Source organism: Pseudopodoces humilis, chromosome 7 (assembly GCF_049639895.1).
Source record: "Pseudopodoces humilis isolate 2021_Gansu_Grassland_sample_001 chromosome 7, ASM4963989v1, whole genome shotgun sequence".
NCBI lineage: Eukaryota > Metazoa > Chordata > Aves > Passeriformes > Paridae > Pseudopodoces > Pseudopodoces humilis.
The window spans coordinates 38,217,419-38,236,903 of NC_142206.1; the positions used below are offsets into that span (position 1 = coordinate 38,217,419).

The 19,485-nt window shown below is 36.8% G+C and overlaps 1 protein-coding gene across 16 annotated transcripts in view; it reads right to left on the reverse strand.

The window, feature by feature from the left end:
- RALGAPA1 (Ral GTPase activating protein catalytic subunit alpha 1) overlaps window positions 1-19,485 on the reverse strand; it is a 132,941-nt gene that overhangs the window by 111,793 nt on the left and 1,663 nt on the right. For all 16 annotated transcript variants that reach the window (XR_001331301.2, XM_005520288.3, XM_088057820.1 and 13 more), the window contains exons 2-8: window positions 8,998-9,108; window positions 8,420-8,469; window positions 6,967-7,024; window positions 6,302-6,345; window positions 5,244-5,421; window positions 3,535-3,650; window positions 1,452-1,590 (exon numbers count right to left, since the gene is read on the reverse strand). Coding sequence is in view for 15 of the 16 variants with exons in the window: in XM_005520288.3 (XP_005520345.1) it covers window positions 1,452-1,590; window positions 3,535-3,650; window positions 5,244-5,421; window positions 6,302-6,345; window positions 6,967-7,024; window positions 8,420-8,469; window positions 8,998-9,108 (696 nt within the window). In the remaining variant the exon portion in view is untranslated. The remainder of the gene's footprint in view (window positions 1-1,451; window positions 1,591-3,534; window positions 3,651-5,243; window positions 5,422-6,301; window positions 6,346-6,966; window positions 7,025-8,419; window positions 8,470-8,997; window positions 9,109-19,485) is intronic.

Sequence of the window (19,485 nt, forward strand, 5' to 3'; positions counted from 1 at the left end):
CTACTGCAAGCTCTTGATAAAATGTTCTTGACACAAAAGCCTAACTTTGCCCTATCAGAAGGGCTCATTATATGTGAGCAAGCACCATATAATCCAAACACTGTGATTCTGTACAGATAAAACCAACACACCCAAAGAACAGCACACTAACACCTTTTATTTCAGCAGCAGTAGTTTCTCTTCAGAGCACAACTCTAAGACCAACAATACAGGTCACATTAAAGAAAGGTTTTACAAGAAGATTTGATTTATCTCATTCAGGTTAACAGATCAAGATTGACTCTAATGAAAGGGTCAGAGGCTTCCACAAAGAAAATTAAATCTATAAACAGGAATCTTAACATGTTCTTCCATGACAAACACCTTTGGAGAATGCCCTTCATGGACAACAAAGCTAAAAACTGCTTTGCTACACTGTCTTGTTAGAGAGCATAATTACCTGTCTCAAACATTGTTGAGGCCACTGAAGAGAGGAATTTGTTACAAGAAGGTGCTAATTCCAGGCCTGACGGAGGCAAGATCTGGTTAGCACATCCTGGGTAACACACTGTGACAGACTGTGTGACAAGGAGCACCTGCTTATATGCATATCACTGGTCAAAAAAGCATCACCCCAAGTTATGGGACAGGCAGCATCTGTGGCCACCGCTGGCCACCAAAGTTCCCCCGAATACACCCTGTGGATACCCAGAACCCAGACTGTATAAAGGCAGTACCTTTGTCCAGGTAGGACCGAGGGGGAGGTTAACAAAGCTTAGGAAGAATGATGTATTACTATAGTGGATACAAAGAACGCAGAATTTAGGGGCCATAAGAACATTTGGCAGAAGGAAGAAACTATTAAAACCATCTCAAGAATTCTGCTAAAATCAGTTCCAGCTGGATAAAAGGTAATTGCACAGGGTGAGATCTGTGACCACTGACTCATCAACCTAAGAAACCCACCATCTCAAGAGAAGAGAACAGCTGAACACGCAGTCTAATTAACTTGAGATTCATCTGACCAACAGAAGAGGAAATACTAATTAAAAAGAGAACTAAATTACTTGTAGCCAATAAGCAATAATCCCTTTGTTTCTAAAATGTAGGAATACTGAAAAGATTTGATTGTCAGCAGCAGACCTTGTGGATCCAGCACCCTTTTCAGCACAGAACTTACTAACAGATGAACAAACCAGGACCCACACGCCACCATCAAGCCCAGGCTGAAGAAGGCCCAACAAGACAGTACTGGATCCATGGGTGGTGACCAGCTTCTGCTAGTGCTCTCTCTTTTCCCTCTCTCTGTCTCCTTCCCCATGCAGTCAATGTTACCAAATAAAGTCAGTACTGTTGAACCAGCATTTGATTTCACTCTCACCTTAATTTAGGCAAAGGCATCTCTCACTAATCAGATATAACATCACTATTAGATAAAATGTAATGATTTTATCAGCTGTGTTAACACTTACCAAGTATAGGGTTATACAAGCTGGTCTCCTTACAGATGTTTGGGAAAATAGAAGGTAAGTAGTATTTCTTAAAATTCGAGAATAAAAATGAAAATCCCTTTTCCTGGTTTTCCTTGTTCTTCCATTCTAAACTCTTAACCTTAAAACAAGAATTTGGACAAAGTAAATATCTACAAGTAGAAGAAACAGGTAACTGATGAAATGTCCTCTTTTTAAGTTATTTCTTTGAAACAAAATCATACATATTTTAATAAACAGTTTTAGAAAGATGACACAAAAACTAGCTGAGAAATGTCAATGAAACAAAGACTGCTTTCTTCCAAAATATTGTTTCAAAATGAACTTGAACACAAAAAATACTGAAACCAAGAGAAATACATTTGCTTTTGTAGTCATCTTGCCAAGTCAGGGAGCATGCCCAAATTGACTGTTTTTATATTTCAAAGCGTTTTATAAAAAAAGAGTAATTACCTATGCCATTCCAAATATTTCTTTGACAACTACTTTTATGACATTTTGACACTAACAAGTGTCCATATAGACATTATAATAGGTACTTGGATTCATTCATTTGTGCAATTGGCAACATGAAGCAAACAAATTTTTCCACCACAGCAACAGATACAACTTTGAAGTTGAGTTACACAGATGTACTTTCATGGATAGTGAGTGCTAAGCATTCCCCTGTGTAAAATGTTTTTCTACATGGTAAATAGTACCAAACATGGTAAATTCTCCTCAAGAAATACAACATGCAATTTCCATCTTTGTTCCTGAGAATCCATCTGCATGCAGAGCTAGGTAATCTGCCAGGTCTATCATTACTATAAAGGAAGACTCCCCTTTCTTTGTTTTGTTCCTTTCCCCTCTACTTCTCCATTTCTTACTCAAAGGCCACAGTTCTATTATGATCCATTTTCAGGGCAATGGGTGTGTAGAGTAGAATATATATGCATATATTTCACCCCCAATATAACTCAATGGATTAGCTGATACATATAATTTAGTGACTCAAAGTCACTAGCAGAACTTAATATCAAAGAGCCTTGCAATTATCGGTGGCCTCTAAAGAGACTTCAGCGAACACTTCAGCACTCACATAGCAAATAAACTCTATGACACCTGTCTCAATAACCTATCTGAATTTAAATATAATACTACCAATTTATTACAGAAAAGGCAGTTGTCTTCAAAAATATAAGGGCTATTTTTCTTCAAAGTAAATAGGCAGCATTAAGCTTAATCTACAGATAACAAATATGAAGACCTCTATTCAAAGTGTGAGATGCTGGAAGCAATAAAATGAGGCTGGAAATTATTCCAGCACGGCAAGTTAACAGAGAAAGATGGATAAAGGGAAGCCATGAAATGTTTAACATAAATCATATTTGTACGCTGCCCATCCTCTCTAGTAAAACCTGTATAAGTGTGAAGGAAACTTATAGGTACCCAACTGGATTCTGTGGGACAAGTCTGACCCAGAAGGCAGTACCCAGCAACACCTACCATGTCATGCAGCACATGACAGCACAGTAGGCTCAGAAGCAGCATGTGCTAATTAGCCAGCAAATCAATTACATAACATGTAACAGCTGAGCCACAGTTTTTGACAGAAGCTGTTGCTATGCCCCATACTGGCTCAGATCACGGAACTGTCAGACTTCAAAGGGAAGAACACTGTGTGTGTCTGAGATGCACACCATGGACTAAATACTCATTCAACTCTTCATTTTCTGCACACAGCTGATCCACTGGCTGAAGACAACAGGACAGGGAAGGGGAGATATGAAAATGAGAAGGGAGCTGAAATCAGCATTGATAGAAGTGACTGACAAGTCTTGTTTTGTCTCCATACCACAATCTGATGGAAGATCCTGTGGTAACAGATTAGGAATCTTCACACAGAAGACAAGGGAACATTTTTCTAGAACGATTTGCTTTTTACAAAAAAGTGTCTGGCAAGGAGGGATTCTTTAAAACATTTTTATATGAATTTGCAGTGCTACAAGTAAGAAACTTACTATAAAGGACAAAGAGGTGTTAATTGTTTCATACTTGTTTGCTTTTAAACTGTAGAACATACCTGAATTACCATGTATTTCAAAAGTGCTTCTAAAAAATAGCTTGTTAAATCTTCTTGTCCTTTATCTCCTGATTGTGGAGGAACAAGTGGAGTGATTTCTTCTATAGTCACTTGTGCTATTTAAAGAAAAATAGAAGTACATCTAACATTTAGATCATTTCTTCTCATGCGTAAACATCTACAAAGTTACGAAAGTAGAAATACTTGCACTGGAGCAAGCAGAGACAGCTACAGGTAAAACAGTCCACCTGTAAATTACTGAAAATCAGGAAATTTTAACTTATAAACCACCATGGAACTAATTTCTTATAAAAAGCACAGCAGACAATAAGTAGGTTTTCTCTATGCACTTTTGGAATCTACCTGCCAAACTCAATTTTTTAAAATTTCTTTTGGAATTTATGCAAAAAGTAGTATAACACTTATGACTTATGATATAACACAAATGTCAAATGTTTATTTATATCTTTCACCATTTTCCCATCTAGCAGTTGCTCAGTTACATTTCCTTTAAGTTTTACTATCTGTATCCTTCTTTGCCTCAACAGTGAAGCTAGCACAGAGTCATTTTTTTCTCCTTTTCCTGTAGTTAGATGTTCACATGTCAATCTTTGCACTCTGAATTTCTCAAGACAATTCCAAAAAAGGGCTTAACTAGGTAGCAAAATTTTACTTGCAGAACTATCCTGCCAAGAAATTTGTCTGCTGTGTTTCAGCAAATTTAATTACTAGTCATGGAGACACTGCTTTCCTCTATAAGCAATAAAACACTCAAATACTAAGAGAAGATGGAAAGAAAGCAAAGCACATTCAGGGGAAAAAGTGTTCATTTTTATTCCCATTTATGTGAATGCACAGTTTGCACTTACATTCAAAGACATCATCCCATTGCAAATCAATAATAAATGAGCTTCAAATTCCACTATTAAGAATAAATTGAGTTGGGAGGCACAAAATACTAGAGCGTACAAAGGAAAAACTGTCCTAAGTACCATCTTAAGAGAAAAAATCATCCTCACTATTAATTAGGGCCAAGATAATGACCTTAATATTAAAAAAATAAAACAAAAACGAAACCACAAAACAAACCCACAAAAAACCAAAAAGTATATAAACTTAATCTCAGAATGCTCAAGATTTTCCACTCATGCAAACCTTTAAGACCTCAAGTTTTGCAATTTACAAGGTCTGATTCTTTTTGAAGATTCTCAGTTGCAAGAATACCACAGCTTTAACTGCCCGGTCACACACAGACATGTTTGCCCTTACACACTGGCCCAACAACCACTCATTCTCTTGAAGACCACACCAGCAGGAGCTTTGCACAGCCTGCTCCCTGGAGTATGAACAAAGCCAGTGCAAGTGTTTGACACAAGCAAAATTCACCTGTGCAAGTTTGCAGTAGGTGCAGGATCCTCTTGCAATTTTTAAGAACTACAAACAATTGGTCAGTTTATTTTCACCACTATGCATTAAGCTACAATAACCTACTTGGGGAGAAAAACCCCAACAACCACAAAAAACAATGCATTCTGAAAAACAACAAAAAAACCAGGAAGTGCTACAGAAAGACCTGACAAACTGCTAAGTAACTCATCTCAGTTACTCCATTATCTCCCTGCATTTGTATATCAGTTACTTCATCTTGCCTTGTCTGTGACAAGATTTGAATTATGTCAAGAATTGAGTAATATTACCAAATTACTTACTTTCTTGGACATTAAGGGGAGGGTTAATGAGATTATCTAGTGTTCGGGGACCGTATTCAGACTGTGGTGATGAAAATCCAGGAATCAAGCAAGAAAACATCCATAATTGTTCTTTACTACAGTTATTTTGAAGTGCTTGCAGCCACAAAAGAAAGAGACGCACACCCTCTCGACGTATCTTAAAGGAAAAAAAACATGGAGTAAGTTATCTGGTGCCAGAACAAACAAAAGTATTTCCATTTATCCTGGAGGGAGAAGAAGGATAAAAAAACTGAGGACAGACGTGAGCCCCAGCAATCAGCAGAGCCAAACTAACACATCTGCTGCTCCTGATGAAATGCAAGGGCAAGCCTGCCACCTTCACTGCTGTTTGCCTCAAAGAATTTCTTACAGGGGTTTCTCTGAAAGAAGAGGAAGAAAACCAACACGTCTAATCATGTGCTCGACTACAGCACTGCAAGATACCACATGCATTTTCCAGAAAATACGAAGACTGAAATAACATTTCTAAATATGTTCATTAATTATAACAACAGAGTGAGAGAGCTTTCTATATCAGAAGGGCCAATTCTACCTTCTTCCATTTCTCCTTCAAAAAGGTAATAGAATCCTAGAGCACTCCCTTCCTGGCTCTCATACTGGAGAATTTCAGTACCAGAGAAGCCTGCAGGTGGTTTACAGAGTGCTGCACCTGTTTTGTCCCAACAATTCAAAGTACTGTACCCACCAGCAGGTCTCCCTGGCATAGATAATCTTCCACTTCCAAAGTAGCCCAATTCCCAAAATCAGCTTCCTTGCCCTAACAATGAACAGTTAATGCTTACTACTCTGTTAATGCAAAATCCTTTAAACCACTGGCTACAGGATATAAACATATTACTACTGTGAGTGGTTTTACTGAGATAAAGCTGATGATTTGGAGTCATTCTTTCATGACACACATCATGTTTCTCATTTTTCCATCTCATTCCTGGGTTTTTACTGTAAAAATTTGTGTTTTGTTCTTAATTGTACTTTTATGTATTGTAGACAAAAGTGCATGCAACTTTTTGCAATACCTTTAATGAATTTCCAGTGTGAAGAAGCTTCTTTAAAATCAACCCTAAAAACAAAGGAGAAAAAAAAATATAGAAAGAACAAAAGCAAAGAAATCAAGTAAAATGTCAGAGTTCTCGGTCAGACTTGATAGCCACTTTTAAACAAGTCCTTGGCAATCTCTAGTTTAATCTTGGTGACCTTGATACCTTCAAGCAACTGATTCAATGCCAGAAGGAAAAAAAAAATCAAATATCACCTTTCATAGCCTTTTCATAGAATAACTTTCCCCAAGGACTTTTGAGAAGTGTACATTAAAAGTAAATCATTCTCAAGTCATCACAATGCATAAAATCAGCATTCTCTATTTACAAGTACTTCATGCTATTTTGAAATATATTACTAAGATAAAGAAAATAAGGAAAAAAAATAATTAAAACTTCAAACTTTTCACCTGTCCTTGTTCTTTCTCAGCCACTCTTCTATTTCTATATTCCCAGATTTAAATCTATATAGAAGAGTATTCATTACATTGGTGGGTTTTTTTGTTAATTCTCCAGACAATAATCCCTGTTAAGCCACTTAAAGTTTAAGAAAATGAGTGGCATACTAGCCATTAATTGATAGCTACTATAAAAAGTAAAATGAAAGGGAGACGGAGAGGAAGAGGGAGAGAAAATCAACTTACCAATACTATGAAACTGCCACCTCTGATGAATCCTTTCAGGAAGGAGCTGTAAAATTTTCTAAAAAAAACCAGAACCCAAGGGTGTAGGTTGCAGATAATCGCTCTTGAAAGACCAAACAGGCATTTCACAAAGGCCACAGATCAGAAGCTAAAGCATCAAATTAGAAAACTCCCACAATGCTTTCCTTGGAAGCATTACTGTCCTTTCAAGATGACCTCATTCCTAAGGCTAAGAAGCCCAAAGGCTCTGACAGACTGTCTGTAAGTCCTGTACTGGAGACTTCAGATGTCACTGCAGGTCATCTGGCTCCACTACCTCTCTGATGGACACTGCTGATTACAGCACAGGGAATGGAATGGGATGAGTGTCTATCTCACTTGCTCTGGTTCACAACAGATTGCATTAAGTAATTCCACCTTTCTAATGGCTTCAGCTAGGATGCTCAGCTGTCAACTTGCCTCTGTGGCACAAGCAAACATTTGCTTTGGCCTTCTCAACCGAGGAGTAATAAGCTACAGCAAGACAGTGAAGACAAGACCTCTACAAATAGAACTATCATCTCCAGAAACAAGAAACAGAACAAAGCTAGCAATTCAAAATCTAAGACTTGCAAGACTTACACTGGAGGCATTTGCAACTTGTAAATGACCTGATTTTTCCTGGGTGTGGCCCTCCAGCACACTGTGCAACTGCTTCCAAAGCACAAATCACCTAATAATCCTATATGCAGGAACTAGTGAATGAAAGAACCAGCACTCTTTCACATTCACCAGCATACCTCACTAATAAATAAATAAAAATTTAATTTGTATTCCATCGTGTGATAAGCATCAATCAGCTTTTAATCTTGCATATTTTTAAGAAACACAATCCCTGTTCTATAATTAGAAGCCTCCATCAAAAAGGAAAGACAAAAACTTGACATTCTAAGCTATTTCTAAACTATAGTGTCTGCTGAGAAATGTTCTGATTTGACAAAAATATTTCGTTGGTGTCTAATTCATCTTAATTAAGTCAAGATATGCTTTTGGAAAGAATATTGTGAAATGCAATTTTCAAATAATGAATTTTTTTAAAATAAGGATTTATTTTTTTAAGGATCTATAAAAAATTTACTGCAGTAGCAATCTATTATGAAAAATCAGAGATAACATGCAATCAAAAGGTCAAAAATATCATGATTAAACTGAGATCACCTTTCTATGAATTTCAGTGTGTAGAACACATTATGAGGAAATACCACTACCAAAGATCACAAATCAACTATCTAGAGACAGAAAACATCTTTTTCTACTTTAGAAATCTTGTAAAACTGCAAGTTTTTATTTTTCACACAAAGCACATAAATGCAGCTCTATGCAAAAGTAAAATGGAATGCAGTTAAATGAAAAGTGTCTTTACAGATGACTGTAGAATAGGACTTAAAGCAAAAAAATATTCAAAATACCTTACCTCAAAAATAAAAAGAATAGAATCTAATTCTTCTCTCTGAGACTTGTGACCTAGTTGCAAAAATAAAGAGTTAAAATAGTTAAATAGTTAAATATAAATAGAAGATGCACTTTCATTATCAAAACAAAGATCTTTAAATGTGTAAAATGAAAACCTGCACATAAACAACCATAACTTTGCACTGCTTCTGGAAATAAAAATTATATGCCACAAATACAAATTGATAGCAGCTAAAATTTGCATAACTTCCTGTTATGGCATGTACAAGTGGGAGAGATTAAGTTGCACAATATCTTGTTAAAGACTAAGTCTGGAGAACACAAAGTATAACACCTTAAGAATCTTCACTTTGCAAAAGGGTAAACACAGTCATCAGAGAATAAACACTTTTTGCTCACCTCCACTGCATGCACATCTCATTGCTCTGCCTTTATTTGCAAAGTTAGCTGTTAGACATATTTCTGTGCAGCTAATGTTGTCATTTGTGACCACTCAGAACTTTTTTTATAGCACCCTGCTTTATTTCAAAACAAAGACTCAAGCATCAAGATAGAAAGAGTTCTATCTGAAATACTGACCTTTTTGTTTAAGGCCCACTTCAATAGTCACAAAGTTTTCAAAGAACACATAGTATATATGTGAAAAATGTAGGTCGAAAAACTGTTTGAGATCAATTGATTCTGCATTCTCTGAAAAACAGAACAGAACATTGTTTATACCTCTTTCAAATATCCAGCAGTAAGTACTGAAGATATTTAGAAGAGAAATCATTGTTTTTTTAAATGTATTACTAAATAAGTAAAGAAACTATTGAAATTTTAACTCTTTACACTGAAGCTAATTAAATTCAGTATGGCATGCCATAAGTACCTAGTGAATTTTAAAACAGGAAGCAGCATCTTGAACACCCATTGTTTGCATGACAGTAAAGCAAACAAATACCAGCCATGAGCCCAAATTGCATCACTGTACAGATGAATCTGCTTTCAATTGTTAATTTACTAGAAATAAAGCTAGTGACACTGCCCAAACTCTACAACAGAAAGACCATCACAATCTCCAACTGTATTTACTAAGCACAACTAAACTTACTGAAGAAAGTGGAAGAAGGATGTTAAGTGAGGAACACATCTGCTCTGTAGACAAACAAGCTGTGAGGATGCAAACAGCAGCATTGGATTCCCACTGTTGCCTCCTTATTCCCTCCAAGTTCCAAGATTTACTTTACTTTCTTTCTTCCAAGATTTACTTTACTTTCTAGTCTGGTTCAGTCCCTCATATTCCTTTGACTGTGTAGTCTAGGGAAATCAGAAGATGGGATCTCAGGGATACCCTGAGGCGGAAATATCACTAAGTATGGGGGAATGTGCTTTTTTGTATCCCAGGAAGGTTTCCAGACTCTCTTCCCACAACTCTCTAGATGGTTTTCTGCAAATTCCCAATAAAGAAATACACAGTGATTTATCTAGATTAATTTTAACATGATCATTTTAAACAACCAAGCCTCAGTACACACTGTCTAGACACTCCCTGTCCTGTTATTCAGCTACACAAGACTTGAGAAACTAGGTGGACAAAACAATACCATGGAAGCACAGAGGAACAGGAAGACAGCATTTTATATGGCAAAACTCTCCTCTTTCAGAATACTGAAGTGAAACAAAGGCAAAAGATGAAGGTGAGGCAAACAATACCTTTATACCCTTTCACCAGCTTTATACACTGGAACACCCTCTTCCTCTGTAGATATATCTTCTAAAAAGCTCCTTCTAATTCTGTACTGGACCACAGAGTTTTTAACCCTTTTTAGAGTTACATCAATCTTTATCATCTCACATGACTGGACATACAAATGGTAGAGTAAAAAGTCAGGAACAATGAACTGAAAGGATGGGCAAAAGCATGGCTTATTTTCAGCTATGTTTTCTTATATAGCTCTAGAGGACTATTAACTCAATTTTAACACAAATTTTGCTATAAAAGTTTACAACACAGATTTAATTTTTGCTGTATCACAGCATTCTGCCAACATCTTGCATAATGAGTGTAGTAGAGCCAGGGTACTCTTGGAGCAGATAGTGCAGTATCAGCAGCCAAGATCGACTCTTAAGCAAGGCAGCTTAGCTGGAATAAACAGTGGTCCAGAGCAGTAAGCATGTGCCTGACCTATCTACAGGCTTATCAAACCCCAGGGTTTGTACAAACTGCCACACCACCTACAGATCAGCAGCTGAACTGCTACGGTTTAGAGATGCAAATGTTAAAGGACAACAAAAACCAATTCCACCTCACCAAGCTGAATGATGATTCTCAGTTGATCAGGGAAATGCACACTAAATGGGTCTATGATTAGAGCATAAGCAAAACAATTACAACCACTTCCACTTGCGGGCAGAGCCCTAAGGGACTAGAAAATACTGGAAGAAAAATCAAGAGTTGGAGATGGAAGGATTAAAGAAAAAGAAAAAAAAAAGAAAGCAAGGAAAGGTGACAGAAGATATCTCGTAGTCCATATGTTTATAGGACTGTACAGGAATTGCATGCAGAAAGCAGTGGAATGGTTCACTCAATGCAAAGGTGCAGAAAATACTAATTCCAAATACTAAAGGGATAGGAAGCAGTTAAACAGGGTCTCTTCCAATTAAAACACAGGAATGCTGCATTCTTGCAGGCATGTTAAATGCTTCATTTCCTGAAATAGGCCCTCATTCCTTCCCTCATTCAAAGGGTCAACTCTGAAGCAGACCAATAGAAAAAAATCCAAAAGCCTAAATCAAATATATTCTTTTAAACACTCAATCTTAATACAACAATCAGTAATTTCTGGAGACGCTATTCCTAAATTCTTCAGGCAACAAACTGAAAGCTTGTCTATATAACTAGCTGAACAGTGACTGTAATTTTACCACATAATTGCATATGTACAACTGCTACTGTGGTAAGACATTCTGCCTTTGGAAGGGGGGGTGAGGTGGAATTTCAGAAGCTTGTCCTTTCTTTTTTTTTGTTTTTTTGTTTGTTTTGTATTTATGTAAGAATAATGTGTCAATCACCTCAAAAAATGCTTGAAGGAGCAGTGGTAGACCTGTATTATTACCACTAGCACCCAATTAACATTAAAAGCATACCTTCAAAATACAGTTATAACTTGCAAGAGTAGGAGAAGAGTAAAAAATTCCTCGACTTTTCAATTTCTATAGCAAATGCATTTCACTCTGATTCCTTTCTAAGATCACACTTGATAGCAAAATCAAGAGCAAGTTTTTAAAATTGAAACCAGTTAACAACAACTGTATTAGGCAATAAATACTACTGCTTCAGATGGAAGAAAATATAACATTTTATTTAATGAGAATTTTAGTCTTTTATTACATGAAAATAATATTTTTTTAAAAAAATCCACTAACTCTTTTTGTTGATGCTGAAAACCAGCTTTCCTTCTAAGGGAGGGAAAACAGCTGTTCATCTTTCAGGCTTACCACCTACAGCAAAAGAGAACATCTGCTCATCATCAGAGGACACCTATAGTGATTCAGTAAGCTGCTGCTGCAAAAATTTCGAAACTGGCATTGATCAAGAAGTTTGAAATTCATTATGAATACCTTGACATGAATTATGGCAAGAAGGAGAAGGGCAAAAAATAGCATATATGGCATGGAGATAATAATGTAGGCCTTAAGAGGGCTTGACCTGGCCACCTGTACACATCATTCCGTATCACAGCTACCTCTATACTGAACAAAATCCACACTACTAATGCAGGGAGAGAATATTGCTCTCTTTGATTACTATACCATTAAAACTTCAGTTATATGCTGCTGTTATAGCTTCCTTCCTTAATTAAGGATTTGAGATTTTTTCTAATATCTCTAAAATATTCAGTTTACCTGAATACAATTATGGTTGTCATCAGCTAAAGAAACAGCTCCTCAATTCTCATGTCACAACCATTTTCTCCAACATCAGCTCACTGTGTCTTCTCTATGCTCTCTCAAAGTATCATGCAAATTGCATAGAGGTAAAAGTAATTTCTTCTACAAACAGCACATCCTTTTCAGACAGCCTTGAACTGGGAATTTCCATTAACTTGCTCCTCTGCTTTGGCTACTTAATTATTTTCTGTCTTTCTAAGAAGAGGGACATAGCCTTTTTTTGTGTGAAGTGGGATTCCACAGAAACAGGTTTTCCTCTACTACTTCCAGTGCATTCATATTTTTTATTTTAAACAAAAGAACTTTATATTCTTCTACCACAGATCATGTAACTAACACAAACTAATGTACTTCTTGTGTTCTTGCTTCTATCTCCACACTGGGAGCAGGCAAAGACTCAGAAATAGATCTGGCACCATATTAAGTAGTTGGAAAAGTCCCTCAGAATGTGAAAGGAAAAAATAGGATACTACTATATTTCAAAGGGATGTAAAAACTAAAGTTTCTACTGTAAAAAGCATAAGTTCAGTATTTTAATTGTTTTCAAGTTCTGTCCTGTGCAGAAAAGTACTAGCTTACTTGCTTTACAATATTTTAATTTCATGCAGTATGGTGTCTCTGTGCTTAAATGTAATTTTCTTCTTAAAACAAACCCTGCCAAAACATATTTTAGACATATATTTTAACTCTTCTGAAGAGAACCTTCAACAGTTCACACTACATTGCAGGAATTTAAAAAAATAGTCCGTACCCTTACAGATTAAATTGTGGTTAATTTTATGTTCTATTTTAAGAGTTTTAGACTGTAATATTATGCTTATATGTAAAATTGCCACAGCATTTAGTATAATGAAAACATTATCCTGTCTTATTCCAAGACTTACTGGCTTTTAAGTCACTTTCCCTTGCCCTTACCAAAACCCAAACTGACAACTGCAGCAAACAATGACCTGGAAGCCAGCCAGAATTCTGGATCTATTTCTGTAAAGCAGAGGCCTGCTATGGACTGACAAGATCAGTATCAATCCCTGTAACAAACTGGTGCCACTAGAAAGCAAAGGTTTCCATGTCCTCAATGGATAATCAAACCTATTAATTCTTAATTCCCCATGATGAAAAATTTAAGAGTTTCTTTACAGCAACACAGTAGAGAGATTTGGTTACATTGGGACTGTGTCAAATAGAAAAGAATGTAACTGAGAAAGGTTAAGCGGGAAACCTCTGAACGAACTGGTGGCTCTGGCATGCTTTACGGACTGTCAAAGTGAAAGAGCCCTGATAATAGACCATAGATCCAAATCTATTCAACAAACGCTTCACATTACTCTTTACTGTTTCAGATCTAACCAACAGCTATTTAGCAAAAGCTTTTTTTTTTAAAAAAAGGTCATTTTGTCAAAGAAAATATTCTTGAAAGTTTTGGTACTGAAAAAGGAATATAACTTAGAGAAATCTTCTAATGCACTTCTATTTAGCGTCAGACAAGTCTGAATGCCTCATCACAATATTTCAGATACAAATGAAAAAAAAAATCACAAATGAATAAGCAGGTTAACAGAACCAATGAACATCATCTGCATACAGACTGGTAAACACCAGTGCCCTACAGGAAAGAGAAGCAGCCATCAGCTTTCCAAGCTAATTCTCTAATGGTGCTTGCAGACTAAGAGTTACACTAGTAAACTCTTAAGAAATACTTCCACAACAATTCACACGTGTTCCAGAACTTAAGCTTTTATTTAAGCAACTTCAAACACTTCCATAGTACTGTACTTATTTTCATTCCGAGTTGTCAAAGCTAAACCCACACAGACCTTTCCTCTGCAACAAGTGATCAGAGTCTCCCTTTTGTCTGCCCTGGGGCTTCGATCTGGCTCCATCCCTCAGCCTTGCAATTCAACAGCCCTGGCCACAACTGAACTCTGCAAGTCGAGTGTAACATTAGCCAAAATACTGAAGCAGAGTAAATCTTCCCCCTCTGCTCCTGACCAAAACATAACTCGCTCAGGGTTAAGTCAAGAGTGACAGAACATGAAGCCAAATTTCTTACACTGCATGCAATCCACATCCAGATCCCTGAGTTATATGAGCAGTGACATGTCCTCTGCAGTCAGACTAACCAGGAAAGAAAAGAAAAATCTACAACTCTTGCCAAAAATAATAAATCTTTGCACGTCTACTGAAACTCCAGGCAGCTACTTTTGCTGTAGCTTCTCGTTTGCTGTCACTTTAACAATGATAAAACATTTTTCATTTATGACTGATGTTGATGATGTTGATGCAACACCAATGAATGCCATCCAGCTGAAGCATTAGGGCTAACTGCCAGTGAAATGGATTTCTTAAATTAAAATCCCTTTAAACGAATGCAATCTCTGTTTAAGTATATTGTTTAATATTAAACAATAAATCAGAATGGATGTCAATGCAGTCCATTTCATTCTGTCCAATGTAATTTGATTTTTCCCTTTCAAAGACTATTTACATGAGATGTCCAGCGCTAACCAACCACCAAAAAAAACAAAACAAAATAACAACAAACACCCTACACCTTAGATACTCTGTTTTCTTGCATTTTACAAGTATTCTCTCCACAGTTCCAGAGAAAAAAGCAGTATATTTTTAGATATCAGATGCAAACAAAATAATTAATGAGAAACAATGTATTTCCTTTTTTCTTTACTCTAGATTAACAGATTATAGGCCTGTAGCTTCTACTCCACGAAAGTGAAAAAGGAAGGAAAAAAACCCCAACCCAACAAAAAAAACAAGTATCTTAAAAACTCAGCCCTGTAAGAAAATTTTAAATCAAGTAGATTCATTTGATTTACTTGCACAGAGTAGGATTTCACAGAAATCATTAAATATTTAGAGATTTCAGCTTTTCTAAAAAATACATAATTTCCAAATTCTAACTGAAACTTCAAATTCAGCAGGTAGCACCAACATATTTAATATCAAAATGAAAAGTCAGTATTGCTAAAGTATGCCCTTATGAAGGATAACATACCTGGTTGTCTTAATTATTTACAGAATGCTCAAAGCACTGTTTTAGCAAAAGGACATATACACCAAGATTTGGTGCTTGAAAGATTACTAGCACAAACTTTTATAAACTACCATTTTGTAGAATTTTAGCTTGATGTTGCAGTCTGATGAAACTGCATATATATAAGAATAATGTCATATTATTTCCACTTTAATGATCCTAAAAATTGCAATTAACTGCTAATTGACTGGGGACAGAGAGATAGAGAGATGGATGGATGGATGGATGGATGGATGGATGGATGGATGGATAGATGGATGGATGGATAGATGGATGGATAGATGGATGGATAGATGGATGGATAGATGGATGGATAGATGGATGGATAGATGGATGGATAGATGGATGGATAGATGGATGGATAGATGGATGGATAGATGGATGGATAGATGGATGGATAGATGGATGGATAGATGGATGGATAGATGGATGGATAGATGGATGGATAGATGGATGGATAGATGGATGGATAGATGGATGGATAGATGGATGGATAGATGGATGGATAGATGGATGGATAGATGGATGGATAGATGGATGGATAGATGGATGGATAGATGGATGGATAGATGGATGGATAGATGGATGGATAGATGGATGGATAGATGGATGGATAGATGGATGGATAGATGGATGGATAGATGGATGGATAGATGGATGGATAGATGGATGGATAGATGGATGGATAGATGGATGGATAGATGGATGGATAGATGGATGGATAGATGGATGGATAGATGGATGGATAGATGGATGGATAGATGGATGGATAGATGGATGGATAGATGGATGGATAGATGGATGGATAGATGGATGGATAGATGGATGGATAGATGGATGGATAGATGGATGGATAGATGGATGGATAGATGGATGGATAGATGGATGGATAGATGGATGGATAGATGGATGGATAGATGGATGGATAGATGGATGGATAGATGGATGGATAGATGGATGGATAGATGGATGGATAGATGGATGGATAGATGGATGGATAGATGGATGGATAGATGGATGGATAGATGGATGGATGGATGGATGGATGGATGGATGGATGGATAGATGGATGGATAGATGGATGGATGGATAGATGGATGGATAGATGGATGGATAGATGGATGGATAGATGGATGGATAGATGGATGGATAGATGGATGGATAGATGGATGGATAGATGGATGGATAGATGGATGGATAGATGGATGTGTTTTTTTCTGGAAAATCATTGTACATGCAATACCTAACTCTGTAAGGTACAAAATGTGCCACCCCTCCACCAGCTAGAGAAGCCTCAGTGATCACCCCTGCACCATTGCAGCTGGCAGCCTTCGTCCCAGCAAGGCCTTGCTGCTGCCACACAGACCTCAGGGGGATCCCATTCCACATTCCTGCTCAAGGTTCGGATGCTCCAACTACTGCAGTCACACACAGTAAACACAACTGTCACAGCATTTCCAGCAGACAGGAAGACAAGACAGCAGAGCAGTTTGCTAAATATCACACATTGACCAAATGAGCACCAGGGAACTGTATGAGACTTTCAGGCACTTCCCAGAAGTGAGAGGAAAAAGCCAAATGGAGCAGGGTGGGATAAACACTTCCCTATGGGAAGAAAGGAATACATCTCAAAAGAATAAAATCTATGAAACCAGATAGTTACAGTTGTTTCAAGAAGTATACTGCAGCAACATAACAATGAAAAGCAGATTACCTCTGCTCACATACTGCTAAGTCCCAAGATATGAGACTTCAATCTTTCCAATTTTTCTTAGCATTTCTTAGCAAGAATAATATTTCTTAATACTTAGAGGTCTCCTAAAGGCTTTGACTTCTACTAAAAAAACCTTATATCTGTGACATGAATAGATGTGTCATATATTGTATTTACTTTAATAAATAATTTAATCAATTCTGAATTAGTCACCTGAATTTCACAGAATTTTCTCTGGTTCCTGAATTACAAAAAAAAGCTGAATGGAGGCAAGATCCGAGAACCAGAGACAGAACACTGGACTAAAGTGGCAAAGAGCAGTTATCTAACGAAGAGTTTTATAAAAAGCAAAAAAAACCAGAAAAAAACAAAACCCAAACCACAAGAAATGCCTTTTCCCCCAGCTTGCCTATAACTGATCACTAGTCTAGAATTCAAGAGCTTCCCGAGATAAAAATCATTTATTGTAACTTCAAATTTGATAAGCTTTAATAGATGTTATTTCCTAGCCTTTTCCATATATGTTTACATATTTTTCACCCTCTGTTCCTACACAAAGGAATTTTAAAGCTTTCAGTGCCACATTAAAGTTTTACTCTCATCTGAGTCATTCCGATACCTAAATCTTCTGTACACTGTCAAAAGCAATGAGACTCCTAAAAATGCAATGGTATTTGGTATAATCACCGCTTTACAAAAGACACCAAATTTTCTATATATCCCTATGCAGACTAATTTGCATATTTTACTAAATTTAACCTGAGATGCCGCCAATACCAGGATACTTTCCTGAAAGAATACATCACTGTATTCAAAGCTATCTTATAAAAGACATTTTAAAAATTCCATCTAATGTACACTACACCTAATTTGTTAAAAAAAAAAGGCACAGACCTTAGTGCTATCCATCCACTTAGATTCGTATTAGGTGCCTTAATATTTTTCAGTCTCTTCAGATCCTTACTAGAAGTGGCATTATACTAATTTAAATATTTTTAGACTATATGGTGCCTGACTTACACCATTGCCTTGGAAGATGCAACTCTCAAGTCTTTTAGCATAATTAAATTTTTTAGATTTCTCTTCGGCTAATAGACAGTCAGCAGTCCATAATTCACCTCTATTCATGACTATTCCATTATTTTGGCTTACTGGAGAACTGCTGCTTTGGATGCCTTGGTAAAATAGTGGGGAAATGAACTAATACTCCCTTTCCTCTCCTCCAGTCTTAACCATGAAACCAAGGCCATACCTGTTTATTGTTGCTGAACAAAAGACTAAAATGTACAGAAAAAAAAAATGAACAGTGGTCCAATATGCCTTGCAGGCCTACTGAAAGTATTTTAAATTAAAGAACAAGAGAAAATTCCCTCCTTCTCCTAGATGTGAAACTGCAAAAAATTCTCTTCTGGATAGTCTTTTAGTCTCCAGTGTGCAAAGGCTAAGAGCAATCTTCAGGAAGACGCTGAACAGAGTTGACCTGAGATTTCCTGCCCTATCCCCTCAGATTGTCTGTTGGCAATAGCTGGCATGGCTCCCCTGAACACATGGAAAATATGGCAATTATTACTCTGGGGGAATTGTCACTGAGAACAAAATGATGTGCAGTAGCTCACTGCTCAAGCTGTGGGATGGTGCCTGTATGTGAAGCCACCTCAGGAAGCAGTCCGTCTTATGTGGGCACCTTAATTTTTTAAAATCTGATTCTAAAGATTATTCAAAGAAACAACTGCAGAAGCAAGGGCATAGAGTTTATGTTTTGGAAGCCACTTGAGGCAGCAGAGAAAGGATTAATGAGGTGATCACACCCGAAGATAGACTTCAAATAATCTGCTGTATACTTCTCATGCTCTACAGTGGGAATATTACTCTTACTCTTCTACCCTAAAAAAAGACCTTGTTTTTGTACCTCATGCACCTAAGAATATCTGCATAATGACAAATTTTTGCGGCTGTATCCAAAACAGACAAGCTGAAGAGTACTGTTACACCTTTCCCTAATTACACAGTCACTCACACATTGTGTTCTCCCAAACTTGAAGAAAGGATGTGTGGGAGCTATGCTTCAAAGCTGAGATATACAGAATGGGAGGGGGAGAGGCATCATATGAAAACATCCCCAGCAAATTTAGTCTGTCCTACAGCCAATAAACAGAAACCTTAGATAAGAATGTCTGCTTGACATAGCTTACAGCTTACAACTTACAGAAGTCATCCAATTATTAAGAAAGCCAAAGAAAAAAACCACTGTAAATAAATTAAAAGCAACATAAATACAAAATCTACAACAGATCAGATCAAAATCATTCAGAGTGTTTTGCAGACTAAAGCAAAACTAGAAATATTCAACATACTTTAGCCAGGGAATCTG